This window comes from Poecilia reticulata, chromosome 1, assembly GCF_904066995.2.
Source record: "Poecilia reticulata chromosome 1, P_reticulata-male-v2, whole genome shotgun sequence".
Lineage (NCBI taxonomy): Eukaryota > Metazoa > Chordata > Actinopteri > Cyprinodontiformes > Poeciliidae > Poecilia > Poecilia reticulata.
Window position 1 is genome coordinate 24,506,389 of NC_088830.1, and position 16,141 is coordinate 24,522,529.

The 16,141-nt window shown below is 38.1% G+C and overlaps 2 protein-coding genes across 6 annotated transcripts in view; both read right to left on the minus strand.

The window, feature by feature from the left end:
* septin9b (septin 9b) overlaps positions 1-1,385 on the minus strand; it is a 79,295-nt gene extending 77,910 nt beyond the window's left edge. Inside the window, exon 1 of the mRNA XM_008414778.3 lies at positions 1,154-1,385. Within this exon, the coding sequence (XP_008413000.2) occupies positions 1,154-1,175 (22 nt within the window). The 5' untranslated portion in view covers positions 1,176-1,385. The remainder of the gene's footprint in view (positions 1-1,153) is intronic.
* A 4,529-nt stretch (positions 1,386-5,914) lies between these two features.
* On the minus strand, positions 5,915-15,105 carry LOC103467975 (uncharacterized). 5 transcript variants are annotated; one of them, XM_017307263.2, is made up of 5 exons: positions 14,970-15,089; positions 11,845-11,949; positions 10,523-10,694; positions 8,207-8,349; positions 5,915-6,771 (listed from the first exon to the last, which is right to left on the minus strand). In XM_017307263.2, the coding sequence occupies exons 2-5, from the start codon at positions 11,878-11,880 to the stop codon at positions 6,667-6,669; spliced, it is 456 nt and encodes a 151-aa protein (XP_017162752.2). In that variant the 5' UTR covers positions 11,881-11,949; positions 14,970-15,089; the 3' UTR covers positions 5,915-6,666. The 5 variants fall into 5 exon arrangements, 4 of the variants coding, with proteins under 4 accessions (XP_017162752.2, XP_081465968.1, XP_081465970.1 ...); XM_081609842.1 differs by lacking the exon at positions 14,970-15,089 and adding an exon at positions 10,947-11,091 and having other exon boundaries at positions 10,523-10,840; positions 11,845-13,113; XM_081609844.1 differs by lacking the exon at positions 14,970-15,089 and adding an exon at positions 12,623-13,112.
* Between the last annotated feature and the right edge of the window lie 1,036 nt (positions 15,106-16,141).

Genomic DNA, 16,141 nt, shown 5'->3' on the forward strand with positions numbered 1-16,141 from the left:
AGAGATCCAGCCCTGTTATAACACTTAAAAAGCTGAATTAGATTCAATTTCCTTATATTTCCTCTCTGTGGCTGAATCCTGTCTGCCTGGTTAAATTACGTCACAATGAACAGAGTTTTATTTCCAAAGCTGTAAGAATGAGACCAACCCAAAAGTAAAGGACGGTGGGACGATAGTCTAAGTTAGCATTTATTTTAGATTGATTTGTTTGTTAAATAAATTGAATAAGAAACAATAAAGGCTTGATCATTTTTCTCACATTATGATTTTTTTTTTTTTTTGGTGAAAATTGGAGCAGCATTTTTCTCTGAAAAATGAAAACCGTGAATTCTTTTTTCACATGACACAGCTGCTTTACATCTGTATCGCACACGATGCAACAACGTATGGATGCCTGTGGTTGAGGAAATCTTTAAGGCTCATGAAGGCTTTTCCAAGGTACTTCCAACTCCTAAACTCTTACAATGCCGCTCGAATAATATCCACGTAACCTGATATTAAGAGAAATCAGACATTTAAAAAGCGAAGCCAAACGGACACACAGGCACGCATCATGACTCAAGACAGAGAGCGCAGCCCGAAGGAGTGGATGCGTTCAAACAGAAGGTCAGGAAGAAAAGGATAGATGATGATGGTGATGATGATGATGGTGATGACACTCAGGATGGCACACAAGACCGCAGAAGCCAAGAGACCCAGAAGGGGTTTCCTGAGGGACATAACACTCATCTGTAAAACAAATTAGCCCAAAACAACAGAGGTGATGACGTCTAAAAGAGTGTGACAAGTTGGAGCCAAAAAAACAAAACAGCTCAAGAGAAGAAAAAAATAGAGGTTAAGAAGAGCGTCAGCAGTAATTTGTACATAGATTGTACATTATGAGTTCTCATCATGATTTTACTTATTTAATTTAGATTAAAAACACATATAAATTGGAGTATTACTTACAATGCATTTTATCCAATCTTATATCAAATCTGCTGCATTACCAGAAGATTCAAAACAAACTGACTCATAATCATTCCTGTACCAATATACACCAATTAACAATCAACATAAATACATGAAGGCACGTAATTAATGACTTCCTGCATGACATCCCTACATGCTATCACTAAGTCCCAAGATGAAACATTTCTGATCATATTTGTACCTGGATTGACGGTCTTCTTCATGCTTCCGGTGAGTTAACTTCTCGTAGTCGTCTGAGGAATAAAGCAGCGTCTTTGTCTCCAGAAGAAAACTTTGGACTGTCCCTTTCCTCCGGTTCCTTCAACCCAAAAGCCAGGAGGACTTCACTGTTATACTTCTCTGTTCTGGCTCAGCTGATCCGAGTGCGTAATGACGTCCTTCGACTGCAGGCAAACGCAGATGTAAATATGACGCGTACTTCAGACTGAAGCTGACCGTTTTGGGACCGCGATGAAAGGAAATCAGAGCGCATGACGGGGAGGAGAGGGAGAGAGGGAGCAGAGCGCAGCTGACGCGCTTTTACGCACGGATCGCAGTCGGACACAGCTCTGGTGCGGAGCTGCTTCCATGGTCACCCCTGTAGATACATGCAGAATTATAAGCCTGCTATAGTGTGTGTCACATTTATTGACACGTTTGGTAAAAAAATAAATTCATCTCTCATTACGGCTGCACTCTGAACATTGTAGAAAAATCTGACTTTTCAAAAAAATATAAATCAGTTTTGTGGTGGAATATATCTCCTCTTTGGCAATAACGCGTTTTATTAGAATAACTGAGTCTCCAGTTTTTATTGCTTTGAACACCAACATTTTCCCTAGACAGTTCAGAAGATACACAGAGAGGATGATCTTTGATTATTCCTCTTTTTATTGTCTTCTCTTTTGCAGTCTAACTTTGAATCTGACTTTATTGACATAGGACTATGTACACTGATCTCACAAAAGGCAGCGTTGACATCTGCACCAGATTTAGCAATTGGTAAATCTCCATTTTCAATCATTAAAGCAAACACAGCAGAAAATAATGTATACAACATACATTTAATATAAAATCATAAAAATCACAAACGCGTAACTCACAAACTGCAAAAATATATGCATTCTGTTTTAGTTTTCATAGATATTGTGATTTTTTTTAATGCAGAACATTGAGTACAGTCAAGAGTTGCTTACAGTGGTCAATCAAACTTCATAAACAGAAAAGGTATGGGGCTTTACAAAAGCTTTAAACCTAACTGGAGACAGTTTTCTTTCCTTACTGGTCCAGAAAGAGCTCACCCCATGGTGTCTCTATATGATTTAGATCTATGGGCTGAGATGGCCACGGAAAAGGATTACTTTTATGCCTAATTAACCATTTCTGTGCTGATTTGGTTTGACAATCTGGATTTTAAAAAACAAAAATGAAAAAATATTTCCAGTTTTTAGAGAAGCACACTTTAATTTATTCCAAACCTGGTATGTCAAATAGTTTATGATGCTATGTAATGTGACAAAGTGTGCAGAACAAACAGGCCCACAGCACCACAGATCCTCCATTATGCCTAACAGGCATGAGGGGCTTTTCCACATATTTTGCCTATTTCAAAACAAACATGGAGTGTTTTACTGTAAAGCTTAACCTGTGTCCCATGACATGATAGCACATGGTTCCAGTTGTTCCTGGTTGGGTTGAGAAAACTTCCCACTTACACTTTTAATTTGGGTGCATTTTTACATTTCCTAAGGAAGGTGGAATCTAAATCAAAATTAAGATGGTTAGTTTAAAGAACGTGGGATTTTTTGTTTGTTTGTTTGTTTGTTTTAAACACAATTCTTCTCTCCCCTACTGAATCCTCCTAGGGCAGATTATTTACAATTTACAGTAAGATTGAATGCTGAATTAAAGATGGATTAATTTTAAGACATTTTACACATTTTTTGCCATGTGGGATCCGGTGTGCGATCCACATTTTTCAAAGTGAAATCTCAGATTTATAGACATGTCGATTGTGCAGCGTGTTCCACAATCGTTTTCACCAATCTCTGATTTTATGAATGAATGTGTTGCTGTGAAATAACTGTGAAATGCTGCCCTCTTCTGGTTGAAATTGATATTTGTTTAGACTGTATTTAACGGGCTCTTATCTCAAGCAAAACTCAAACGGAACCTCAAACAAATCTCAGGTTTGGTTTGGGGTTTTTTTCTACTCTTGTTATATACTATATGTGGTTCTTCATTACAAGAACTGTTAAGGTGATGTCCTTCATAAAAACATTGTTTTATTCAAAACTTTTATTTTATACGACATAGAAAGTATATGAATAAAACAAACATCATCTTCTGAAGCTGTGAACGCTTCAATCCCCTGTCCTTGTTTTAAGCTGTCAACAGAGACGAAGATAAGATCAACAAAATGATGCTAGCAGGTCATTTTGTGGCGAGGTAAAAACGTCGTGCAAAGGAAAATGTAGTGATTTTATCTGATTCATTTTCCTAGTTACCTCAGCTGGGTGCAAAGTTAGTCAGGCAGTAAAGTTAGTCAGTCTCAAAACTTTTGGGAGACTGACTAAATGAAACTTTATCCAGTTCTTGCTTTAGGTCAGTGACTTGCAGTCAGAGCGCAGGTGAGGCAGTGTCTCTTCTGCTATCATGGTGAGTAAAACACTGTAAAGAGAAAATCAATTTGTCCACTTGACTGTCCTGTAAATTTGTTACGATTGTCAAAATCGACGAATTTCCACTTTGTGCCCCACAGTTACAACAGAAATAGGTCAAGAGTGGCTGTACAACATAAAGTTTTCTCACGGTGGCTGTTTGTTCAATACTTTAGTGGGCTGATTAGATAACCTAGCAGTACATAAAAGGCTGTGTTCATTTCATAGATGGTTGTAATCATTGAGGTGTCAGACCATCAACTTTGTTCATGAAGAGCTTCAACAACAGCCTGATAAAGATCAGACAAAAGACAAAAGTCAGCTAAATAAAATGACAAAACCAAACACACGACAATGTAAATTAAATTGAAAAAACTCAAGTCAATACCAGCAGAAGTTGAGTAAAATCAAGTGTCAGTTGGGTTGAAGACCAGTGAGTAAAAATAGATTTTTTTATGTTTTTCTTTTTTTAATGAATAGTGAATGAGGACTGGGCTGCACAGTGGCGCAGTTGGTAGATCTGTTGCCTTGCAGCAAGAAGGTTCTGGGTTCAATTCTGGGGTCTTTCTGCATGGAGTTTGCATGTTCTCCCTGTGCATGCGTGGGTTTTCTCCGGGTACTCCGGTTTCCTCCCACAGTCCAAAAACATGACTGTCAGGATAATTGGCCTCTCCAAATTGCCCCTAGGTGTGAGTGTGTGTGTGCATGGTTGTGTGTCCTGTGTGTCTCTGTGTTGCCCTGCGACAGACTGGCGACCTGTCCAGGGTGACCCCGCCTCTCACCCGGAACGTTAGCTGGAGATGAGCACCAGCAACCCTCCCGACCCCACTGAGGGACAAGGGTGAAAGAAATTGGATGGATGGATGAATGAGGACTATCGGATGTCTCAAGGCTTTAACCTTGTCGACTCTTTTCTGTCACATGAAATCAGTCGATCTGTCAGGCTGAAAGGTTAAAGCGTCTTGCAGAAGAGGTAGAATGACACAATGCAGCTTTCTGCTGGCATGGATCTGCTTTAGACTACAACCTTGACATTTTGTGGCGGAGGATGCTCATGACTTTATTGTACATCAAAAAGAAAGGAAACCTACTTCTCAACTGGAGCGAGCAGCAAGCTCAATCATTTAGTGACATTTTATGTAGAGCACTTAACCCAACCTTTGGCCACAAGGCATATAGCCTCACAAAAGCACTAACTTCACAACAAGAGTGGTGTAAACATACTCACAAACAAGTGCTTTCATAACCTTGACTGGCGCAGGTTTTAGACAGTATGAGCAAATGCAGAAAGACGTAAATTTGTTTTATTACTTTAAATATGTAAAATTAATTTGTTGTTCAAAGCTTAAAGTAATCCATGCATAGGAAGAGATCAAAGCAAATTAGTTCAGAAATTAAGTTATGTGTAATATTGTAAAATAGCAAATCAAAAATGCTGAAAGGGAGGTGGGGGGAGCCAAGATTCAGCTGAAATTGGGAAAATACGTGATTTTGAAGCACAAAATGAAAACGACAAATTGAACTAAAATGAATCTGAAATAATCTAGCATCCATCAATTTATTTTTTTACTTAATCCTGGTAAAGGTTATGCGGTGAAGGTCTTCACTAGCCTGTTTCCACCACTTAATGGGCTTGAATTTGAGCACATCTTGTACAGGTCATCAGTCCATCACATGTCCTACATGGAAACATGTCATACATCCTCAACAGGTAGCGTACAACGTGTTGGGTGAGCAAGTGCTTAGGTACTCCCAAATGGTTGCCATGGGAGATTCCAGGATTTCTCACACACGCATGAAAGAATGAAAGCAACACTCCAGGTGTGCTTTTGATGAGGGAAAAGCATCATAATATGATATAAAGCTGCCCCCTTCTGCATAAAGCTCACAAAATGTTGTGATTGGTTGTTATTCTCCATGTGGGTTATCTCCCAGCCTCTGATGAAAGCAGTTCTTTATTCTGGCCCAGAAAACAGCAGGTAGTGTCAGGGCAGCATCATTTCTCTGTGCCACAGTCTGTGCCATAACACTGGAACTGTTTTGGTATAAAAACACCGTTCGAGTTTCCAATTTACCCAACCCGCCTTTTTCTGGACTGTGAGAGAAATTCAGAGCACAGAGGGAGAACACTCATGCATGCAGATTGTATGCAAACTCATGCAAACTCCGAACAGAAAGACCCTGAATGGCACTCAACCCATTCAAAGTTCATAAAAAACGACAAAGGAAGACACCACAAACCTCAAGAGGGTAACTCTCCCAGATCAGAGGTTTGGTTTAGGTAAACAGCTGAACAAGAAGGCTCTTTTAATAAAATGTTTATTTTTCTTAGGTTATTGGATTTTAGTCCTCCAGGGATTCCAACACACCTAATAACAGTAAGTAGTCAAAGCAATCATACAATATATTGTGGCCTCTAAGGCAAAACATTTACAAATGAGCAAAAAGAAAACATTTTGTTTCATAAAAATTAAATGTTAGAAAACAGAAATAAAAAGCTGTGTGTGTTGCATACACAGAGTGGAGTTGCTCCATTGCATGGTTCAGTGCAGCCAAATGGTCTCTTCTGGTGAGAAAAGCATCCTTTTAAGATGACAGCGGTTTAGCGACGCTTGTGGTTTCCTTCTGTTCACATCTGATAAACTCATCACCAAACCCAGAGTGGACCTTTAAATACCACAGATTCTGAGAAAAATCTTATTTAGTCATTTACTTGTACTGATTTTCTAACAAAATTTTTGGTTTAAAACCAAAAACAGCAACAATAATCATTTTCTACATGTCTGACATTTTAACAACAGACTTGCAGTCCACTGTTATATCTAGCAGTTAGATCTGCTGCATCAATATGTGGGACACGACAGCATCTGGTCTCGTTATTGTGTCTGACTCTTGTTCTTTCTCTCTTACTTGCACTGTAGATCACATAGATTTGACGCTTTGAAACAAAAACAAAAAAAAAACATTTAAAATTTCTTTCGAGTATTAACAGATGCGAACTGAAGGAAATACAGAAAAAAATGTTCATCAAGTTCATCCCTGTGTGGGATTTTTTCTAAGCAGTTTGGCCTCGTCCGTTCCTGCTCATGATTTCATACACATTATCGGTGGAGACTTTCTGGTCGCCTTCCGCTCTTCTCCTGATGCACCACTGCTTCACCTGTAAGCAAACAATTCACAGAGGAAACCTTCTTTACTATACTGTCATTGTTGTAGATGTAAAACAAAATAAATAATTCAAAGAGTTATGAAAATGCATAATTAATTGAGGGATACATTTTGAATAAATGGGAATAGAAATGTTCACTTTGAGGTAAAAAAAAAAAAAAGTATCAATATCGTTTAACTTTTCCTCATTTGTAGACTTTATGTGATAAACTAACACAAAGTAGTATTTAGTTCTGAAGTAAGGGAAAAGTATACGTATTTTCACAATGCGTGGAATAAAACAGCATTTCTCCTCCCGGAGCTGCTGCCTAGAGGACGGATGGGAACTAACAGGATTAAGTGCACAGAGGGAGTATTTATACAGCCTGAACGCAGCGGGCTGCTGTAGCTGAAGCTCAGCATAGCTTTATGGACGAACCAGACAATAAATTTACCACCATCCCGGTAGCAACAATTGGGTGGAGGAGCGCATCATGGGGGTACAAAGCTGGCAGATGTTCAGTTGTGTGTGACGAAAGTGACAAATCCTGTTGCCAACATGGACACAAAAGTTATAGTTGGGCAAATTGAGAGTTAATCTATTAAATTGACTGACAACAAATACATAGACTAAAGATTGGTGAATAGACATTTTTTATAAGAGTCTTTGTGAACCTGCTGCTTTATTATTAAATGGAAGATTTTTGTATAAAATGAGCTAATATTGTTACAGGGTCACTTCTAAACTACAGAAAAGTCATTGTAGGGATACACAAATACGAAAATTTGGGCCAATGCTGATATCTGATATTAATACTGCCGTTATGGCAGCATTTACAATGCTTTATCAATTTTATTTTGATTAAATTACTTAATTGTCAGAATAATTGATAGATTACCCGATTCTAAAGTAATTGTTCACAACAGTCCTGTTGTCCAAATTATTATTATTTTTTTATTAAAAGTAAATTGAAAAACGTCTCTTTTTGTTTCCCCACTTGACAACTATTCGCACTAATGTTTTAACTAATTTTGGGGTTGTATGACAAAATGTGAAAAAGTTAAGGAGCTAAAACACTTTTGCAAGCAGTTGCATGTTAGTGTTAGCTGCTTTTATTGAGGGGGCTGTTTGATACGTAACGTTACGTGTAACTGAAAGCAGCACACGCAAGACGGACAGCAATGGAAAAAAAAAAAAAAACGTAGCTGCCGTAAAGTCAGAGAAAGCCGCAGGCGCATTTTCAATGTAAACAGAACAGTGGTGGTTTAGATGTTATCAGTATTTGAGTTTGGGGGTGCTTGTCGTGTTCCCAGCAGCTAGATGGTATCAGATATCGCTGTTCCATAAATGGGTTAGAGTGATCACATCCGCTGATAGACACTTTGAATCAGTGTTGCATTCTAAAGGTTGCGGAGCCACAAAGTGTTGAGCAAAGAGGCAAATTTACCCTTGGAATGATCAGCAAGAAGAAGATCCACATGGCCAGCGCACTGATGACGCAGATTAAAATTATAAACAGCATCAAGGTTGTCCTTGTGTCAACGAAGGTGGAACATTTGGTGGGAGGCATCGTGGGAGATGACTTTGTTTCTGTGTGAAACAGGCAGAAATTAGCAACAAAAACCACTAAATTCTCTTGAATATTTAATTTCACGAGCTGATGCTGCACTACAACTCCAGATAGAACTGGAAATGAATGTAAATCTTCTTTTGTTTTTACTGCATTTCTAATTTAGATGCATAAGCAACAAGTGTACAAGTGTGTTTTAGTAACAATCAATGTTTTTATTTTTTTTTAAAGGAAAAAAGTGAAAACAACCTGCGGATAATATTTTTTATTCTATTTGTCCTTGTCTTTATTGGAAATTTGTATATGGGCAATCCAGTCAAGCTTGAGATGTTTATTTAAGAGCAGCGACTTCTTTGTAATAATACAATTGTTATTGTTTAATTTTTTTTTCTTTTGGATCAGGGTTAGAAAACATAAAACAAGACAAAATTCCCCCACTATTAACCCACTGAGACAATACCCGTTTCCCCAAAGCCAAAATAAATATACTGTTCAAAAAAATAAAGGGAACACTTAAACAACACAATATAACTCCAAGTAAATCAAACTTCTGTGAAATCAAACTGTCCACTTAGGAAGCAACACTGATTGACCCGACGAGGGTCCCCGTTGTCAATCAGTGTTGCTTCCTAAGTGGACAGTTTGATTTCACAGAAGTTTGATTTACTTGGAGTTATATTGTGTTGTTTAAGTGTTCCCTTTATTTTTTTGAGCAGTGTAGATTAAAAACCATTTCAAAGGTGTAAATCATGACAATCTAAACACAGAAATGTGGTTTATTGAAGACAAGACCTGTGTTGTCAATGACTTAATGAGCGGATTTGTGGTAATCAGATCAATATATTCTGTAGCCACATTTACATATATATATATATATATATATATATATATATATATATATATATAATTTTTTTTTTTTTTCTGAGATAATTAGTTTGTAACAAGATTCTGTACAAACAGATGGTCTTCTGAACGGTTTGAGACATGTTTGGTCATATGTTAATTAAAATGCTAGAGAAAAATGTTTCATATTTCACTTCTTTGTTTACCTCTGCTGCAGCTGTTTTTGTTTGTGATTCAAGAGATATTTGCTCGTGCATGTATTTAGTCTGCAATCACCTTAAGAAGTCTACTTCTTAAGGTGATTGCAGAAATAAGCAGTCAGAGCAAATCATGCTTAGTATCTTGGGTTGTTTTACTTTAACAGGATATGAACTATTTTAAGGTACTGCACTTTTAACTATTGTTCTGCCGCAGAAATTTTGAGCACCAACTGCTTTAAATGCTTCAGGGTTTTCTTTGTCTCCACTTCTGTCCATTTTAACCAAATGATTCAATGCTTATGGTTTCCATCTTCTTGTACAGGATAATATGTCATCTGATTAAACACTAATCTTTACTTTTGTTTTTTTTGGGGGGTTTACTTTCAATTAAGCAGATATATGGAGCACTTCCCCAAAAATGTTACTGGAAAAACAATGAAAACAGTTTATAGTATTAAATCAAGTTTTTCTAGAGTTTTGGTTTGTGCTTTTTGTCATTTAGAGGTTTTTCTTCTCTTCATTTAAACTCTTGGTTGGTCTAAGCCTAAGCAATTTATCCTCATAAATCCGGGTTATAGAAGCATGTATGGAGATACATGCACGCATGTAAATATATTTCTCAATTCTCAGTAGGAGTATTAGTCGCAACATTTTATTTGCCATTTATGCGTTCCATTTATGCCAATTTTTTTCCTATTAGATTATTATTTTTTGCTTTAAATTTTTGCCTTATGAAGCCATTTTGGACTCAATGTACCTTACAACGGTAGCTTCTGGAAATTGTCTTGCATCTGCAGAACGACGATAAAGACGTCTCATGTTACTTGTAAGCTCAGTGCTTTAATCTTTGTTAAAGACCGTTGCTTTGTGGGCTGATGGGTAGAGTGAACTGAAACTGTACTCATCAGCATAAAATGAACTCATTTTAATTTGTTTCACATTTAGACCAAAGAAGGATGGTCTAAATCCTTCTGTCTAATCTAAATGTGACACAAACTCTGTGTTTGCTGCATACAAAATCATTTTAAACGTATGTTTACTCTGGTCCATAAAAGTATAAGCAGAGTTCTAGAAAATTCACTCCACAGCTGTACACGACTCTGGAATGACACTCTGCACATAAAACCTAAATAGAAGAAAAAAAACAAACCTGCTATGAAAACTCCGTAGATGCTGCAAATGACAAAGACTTTATCTGATTTTTTGTAGACACATGTGTAGACACCCTGGTCATTCACGGTCAGGTTGCTGATAGTAAAGGTCATGGTAGATCTGTGTGTCTGGATCCTGTGTTCGTACTTTCCTCTTGGCACAGCCACACTCTGAGATGTGAAAGGAAAGAACAGAACCTCGTCCTTCTCACGGTACAGATACAGATAATTGTATCCGTTGATTTTTTCTGGACATTCATCGGAGGAGCATGTCAAACTGATGTTTCCACCAGGCTCTTGGGAAATGACAGCGCTCTCTACCATGAAACAGAAAATTTGGCACATTAGGTGGTCAGAAATATAATAGCTGTTCAAAACACTGAGAGCTGCTAAAACGCACTTGAACATAAAAGCTGAACATACCTGAATAAGCAGAAAGGCAGACCAACAGCACAGCGTAAGCCAGTAGCGCCATTGTGGACCAGCGCTTGCTTTGACTGCAACGCTTTCACATGCTGTTATATATAAACCGCTCCACTGTGGTGCATCGCAGCAAACAACACTTCCCCTACAGTTTGATGTGGGTAGAGGTTGTGCATCCTGTCACTGAAAATATTTTGCATTCTGGCATCATCAGATAAAGTCTTTTACTAGAGGGGATTTTGTGTCACAAAGGATCAACAAGGCATATAAGGTCGTACAAACATTTGGAACAAGCATATTCTGTTCTTAGATAATTATTACTGGGACCTTCAGTAATCTGTTGAGCAATTTTAACAATTAAAATAATGTCTAGATTCTTTAAATGTAGATTTGGTATGTATTTAGTTTAAAAATCAAGACTAAATTTAAACCTGTTTTTACCAAGATTTATTACCTCAAAAAATAAAGCATGTTAAAAAAGCAGCGTTGATGTAAGGAATACAGAATGAATAGTGTAGTGTTTCCCTAAGTGAGTCCCATCTCATGTTCTCTTCATCTCACGTTTTCTAGGATTCGGGTTTCTGGGTTGAGATGATCATTGGTGAAGGTTGAATTTGTGTTCAGTGAACCGTTTCCGTGTCGACTTGATATGTTTTAGATCAATAGCCTGTTGAAAGATGACCCGTTTTTCGGTCCACCAGATCTGATTAAAAATGTGTTTGGTTTGAAAAAATGTATAATAATGTGTACAGTGTGCATCCAATTACATGGGGACTTTGTTAGTGTATATTAACAAGGTTTCCAGCATCTCTGAAGGGGACACAGGCCTGGAGCATTAGGTCTTCCATCATACTCAACGGCTCTCAAACAGCTGGTTAGTTGTTTTTCATCGTTTCACCTTCATGCTCACTGTGGATGTTGGCTCGATAAACATGGGTCCTCATGCGATGATCAATGGTGATCAATGGCTAAAAGAAATGGGCTTTGTGCATCGTATTTGTACCTGGAAAAACAGGAGGTCAAAGCAGGTAAAATCCAAATACTCTCAACTGTTTGCATATCAGTTTGTTCACATTTAATCCAGGCTGCTGTTTAATCTCTAATGGGAGTAACAAGTCCAAAACCTCACCACTTTAAAGCAGCTGTTTCTTCTTTCCAAAAATAATGACTTTTCCACCACAGCATCCACATCGTCTGCATCTTTAATTTGATGTGATTCCTTACTTCTATTCATGAATTCAATGAGATTTTCATTAAAACCAAATTGGATATGTTATGTTTTTGTACTCTGAAAGTAGGTGCCGTGCAAACTACAGCGTCATCGCCCTGAAAAGGGAAGTTTCTATTAATAAATAAAACAATAACAAAAAATATCTGTAATGCCTGTAGGCTAATTAAGGCCTAAGTGCAGAGAGGTTGTGGACTGTATAGGTTCACACCTATATATAATATAAGGGTTCACACAAAACTCACTGCATGAGCACAACCACATGTCCAACATGCATCATGTGCATGTAGCACAAAACCAGCACAAACCTCACCCACACAAATAAAAAATACATGAGACACCATGCAAGGCCCAATGCCCATAACATAACACACTCACACACACTTGCACAGCCTACTTTTTTTAATGTGAACTAACTCATAACGACAGGAAATTAAAGCCTACCCACGTGATAAACAGGAAGTGGAGGATAGAGATTCCCAGGTGCAGGTGGTGTGTCTGAGACTTCCAGAGGAGGATGAGGCGAAGTAACAACATTTGCTTAATTTCTACTCTTTTTGGCAAAGTTTTGACTAGCTTTAACAGTTTAACCCTGCAGAAGTTTTAGCTCGACGCTTAGGAAGAGCGTGGCAGATGTCATGGTCGGTCAACCGGGTGGCCCGTCAGCTCTTCAGTTCCCGAAACAAAGTAAACTGACCAATAACATTTAGGTTAAGGACATGCATGTGCGCACTCCCGCAGACGCACATAGATGTGGGTTATATACAGACTGTTTGACAAAAAGCAAACACATTTCTTTCTCACCACATTTTTATTTTGACGTAACAAAAATACATCGTCTGGTTGAGGTATCGAGCCGTGCGTCCCATGGAGACCGGCAGAAAACTGGACCAATCTCAGGTCAGCGATGTTAGGATGTAAAGATAGCAGTGGTGGGAAGTAACGAAGTACAAGTACTTCGTTACTGTACTTAAGTACAAATTTCGTGTATCTGTACTTTACTTAAGTAGATTTAATAATGGCTACTTTCTACTTTTACTCCACTACATTTACAGTAAATATCTGTACTTTTTACTTCACTACATTTCTACAAACTGTCGCGTTACTCGTTACATCCAAGTCGCATTGCGCTTTTTTTCCGTGAAGTTCAGGGATTTAAGAGGGCGCCGTAAAATCCAACCAATAACGTGACTTAGTGTCTGTTGTCACCCATCGGCTCCACCTTTACTCGCACGCGGAGCTCCAGACATGCGCAGTGGTTTCCTCTGAGCGTCAGTAATATAATAGCTGCATAAATTGATATGGCTACATGTAAAATCAGCAGCGCTTCGCTTTCACAGTCGGTGGGACTTCGTCCAACTTTTAGCGTCACTTGGAAGGAGCTTAAAGAAAGGTAAGATCTGTGGACGTGATGCTAGCTAAGCTAGCTGTACAGAGACACATGTTGCATCTGCGATGAAAAAAGTCACTCATGCGCTGAATTACTGTGTGGAGATGTTGACTGAGGTGTTGCATATATGGGACAACGCTGTGACTAAAGTGCAATATAGTAATATGACATTCATGGACGATCCGATTCTTCTGGACGGATCTTGATTAAGGTTCATAGGACTGAAGCCTCACTGAGAGCCGTTCTTTGTTCTTGTAATTCTCTGCATTCACTGCAGTAGCTATTTTATTTCATTAAAATATCTTTATATTTAATTGGCGAATAAATAAAACAAGAACATAAGAACACAGAACATGCTCATTGCTCTTTGTTTTCGTCACCTGTCATGGTGGTAGACGTTGCAGCAGGAGGGAGGATGAGAACAGTCACGGTGCTCCTCCTGCTTGGTTACTTGTTGCTTATTGGGCCTTGGACAGTGTTCATAGTTGAGCGTTGTTAATTGCTATGTTTAATGGTGCAATTTCTGACATTGGCAATATGGGCAACCACCCAGGGTGTTATTTTTTTAGGGATGGCAGGAGACCTCTGTGTATTGTGGCACAGAGATGAAAGCAAAACAGAATGAAGAAGAGTTTGAATTGATACTGGTTACATTTATTTCAGCTCTAAGTATTTAATATCTAGGTGTTTTTATGGGAAAGTGAATCTTTCAGATCAATTTGAGAAGCAGTTTTGATAGGTGCACTTAATTTTATTGTCATGTAGCACGGGGTGCTGGTTTTGATTTGGTCTTGGGTTCGGTGGTCTAGACTACAACTCTGCTACGAGGCTCCTTGGTTCCATGTCCTCCTCTGCCAGTTGGATTTCTTTCAAAATAAATGTGTGGCAAAAAAGGTGAAGTTCATGTTATATTAGGACAGGAGACCAGATGTTTCCATCCCTGAAATTATGATGCATAGAATCACATATCTAAGTCTAAACTATGTTACAGAGTAAACTCAATAAAAACATGTTTTATCTGTGGCATTGTTCATTAAAATGGCACATTTATAATGTATTAAAATTAAATACGATCGGTTCACTTAATGATATTAGCGATTAGGTAATGCATTCAGCAAGTACTTTTACTTTTAATACTTAAGTATTTTTAAAAGCCAGTACTTTTTTACTTTTACTTAAGTAAAATGTTAATGTGGTACTTTGACTTTTACTTAAGTACATTTTTGTCTGTGTATTTGTACTTTTACTTAAGTAAATTTTTTGAGTACTTTCTCCACCACTGAAAGATAGAGCATACAATCATAGGGTAACATTGGAGAATCCCTTGAAATATTTGGAAGGACAGAAAAATATTTCTACTTCTCTCTAAAGTTATTGTTTTAAGTGACTTCATTGAATTGTTTACCGTAATTTCTGTTTGTCCCATCGTGTCCAACTCCCTCGGCTCGGTTCTATGGTGAACTTCCTGGCAGACCACGGCTGTGACGTCAGCCCCGGCTTCAGATCTGGGTGCAGGAGAGGTGTGCCAGCGCCCTCTACTGGCCTTACCCTAGTACATGAAATCATGTCAAAACAGAGCGACCACCTACCTTAAAACCAGCACATATGACAAGTTTCATTTTGTTGTAAAAAAAAAAACAAAAAACACAAAGATAAAATTTAATTAAATAAAAATAAAACCAAAGAGTGACATAAGCATGGTTAAAAACAAATTCACAACACAAAACTCTGCCCTGTTTCACTTTCCCCTTTGAGCCAGACATTGTCATAAAAATCGATTAAGACAATATTCAAAATGTACGTGTTGGCATCACAAATGTCATTCATTTAAGATACTTGTTCATTGGGTTTAAGGATCCACACAAAACAAATCCGTATAAAACGTATAAAACATGATTTGTTTTATACGTATTGTCCACAAGATGGCGCAGAGCAAGTCATCATCGTGACAGAGTCAAAGTGCAATCACGTCAGACTCCTCAAAACAAGAGATGGGCAAGATTAAACGGATCTTTGATGTAGTGTGTCTTCAGCAGACAACAGGAGATGAACAGGAGATTATCTTTCACCAGAAATACAGATGTTTTCTTGCCTTTTCAATGTCCCGCATGCCGCTGCTCATCCAGAGCTCATGCTGAACAACAACCATTCTTTAATCTTGTGGAGGATTTTTCTTTACACAGCATTCTACAGACGATGAGCAGAAAACCTTTAAACTTGATTTTTTATTATGTCCACCAGATGGAACTCCTTTGGTGCTGTTCTCTGCACTTTGTCTAGAATGCATCTTCTGTGCCTTTCTAAAGCAGAAGAAGATGACTGTGTTACAGTCTGAACGGTGATCCAGTTCAGATCTGACCCGGATGTAACAAGGCTAACCACGACCTCCTGACATTAAAATCCATCCTGAGTCATCAGATCACAGTTACAAACTTTATGTGCAAATAAAAACACACACACGGCAACATCACAAAGTGTGTATGTGAATGCCAGCTGAGTAAACGAGACGATTTAATAAAATGTTGTCCATCCAATGATGCAACATAGTGGTTGAAGAGGAGGGATTGCTGTAATATA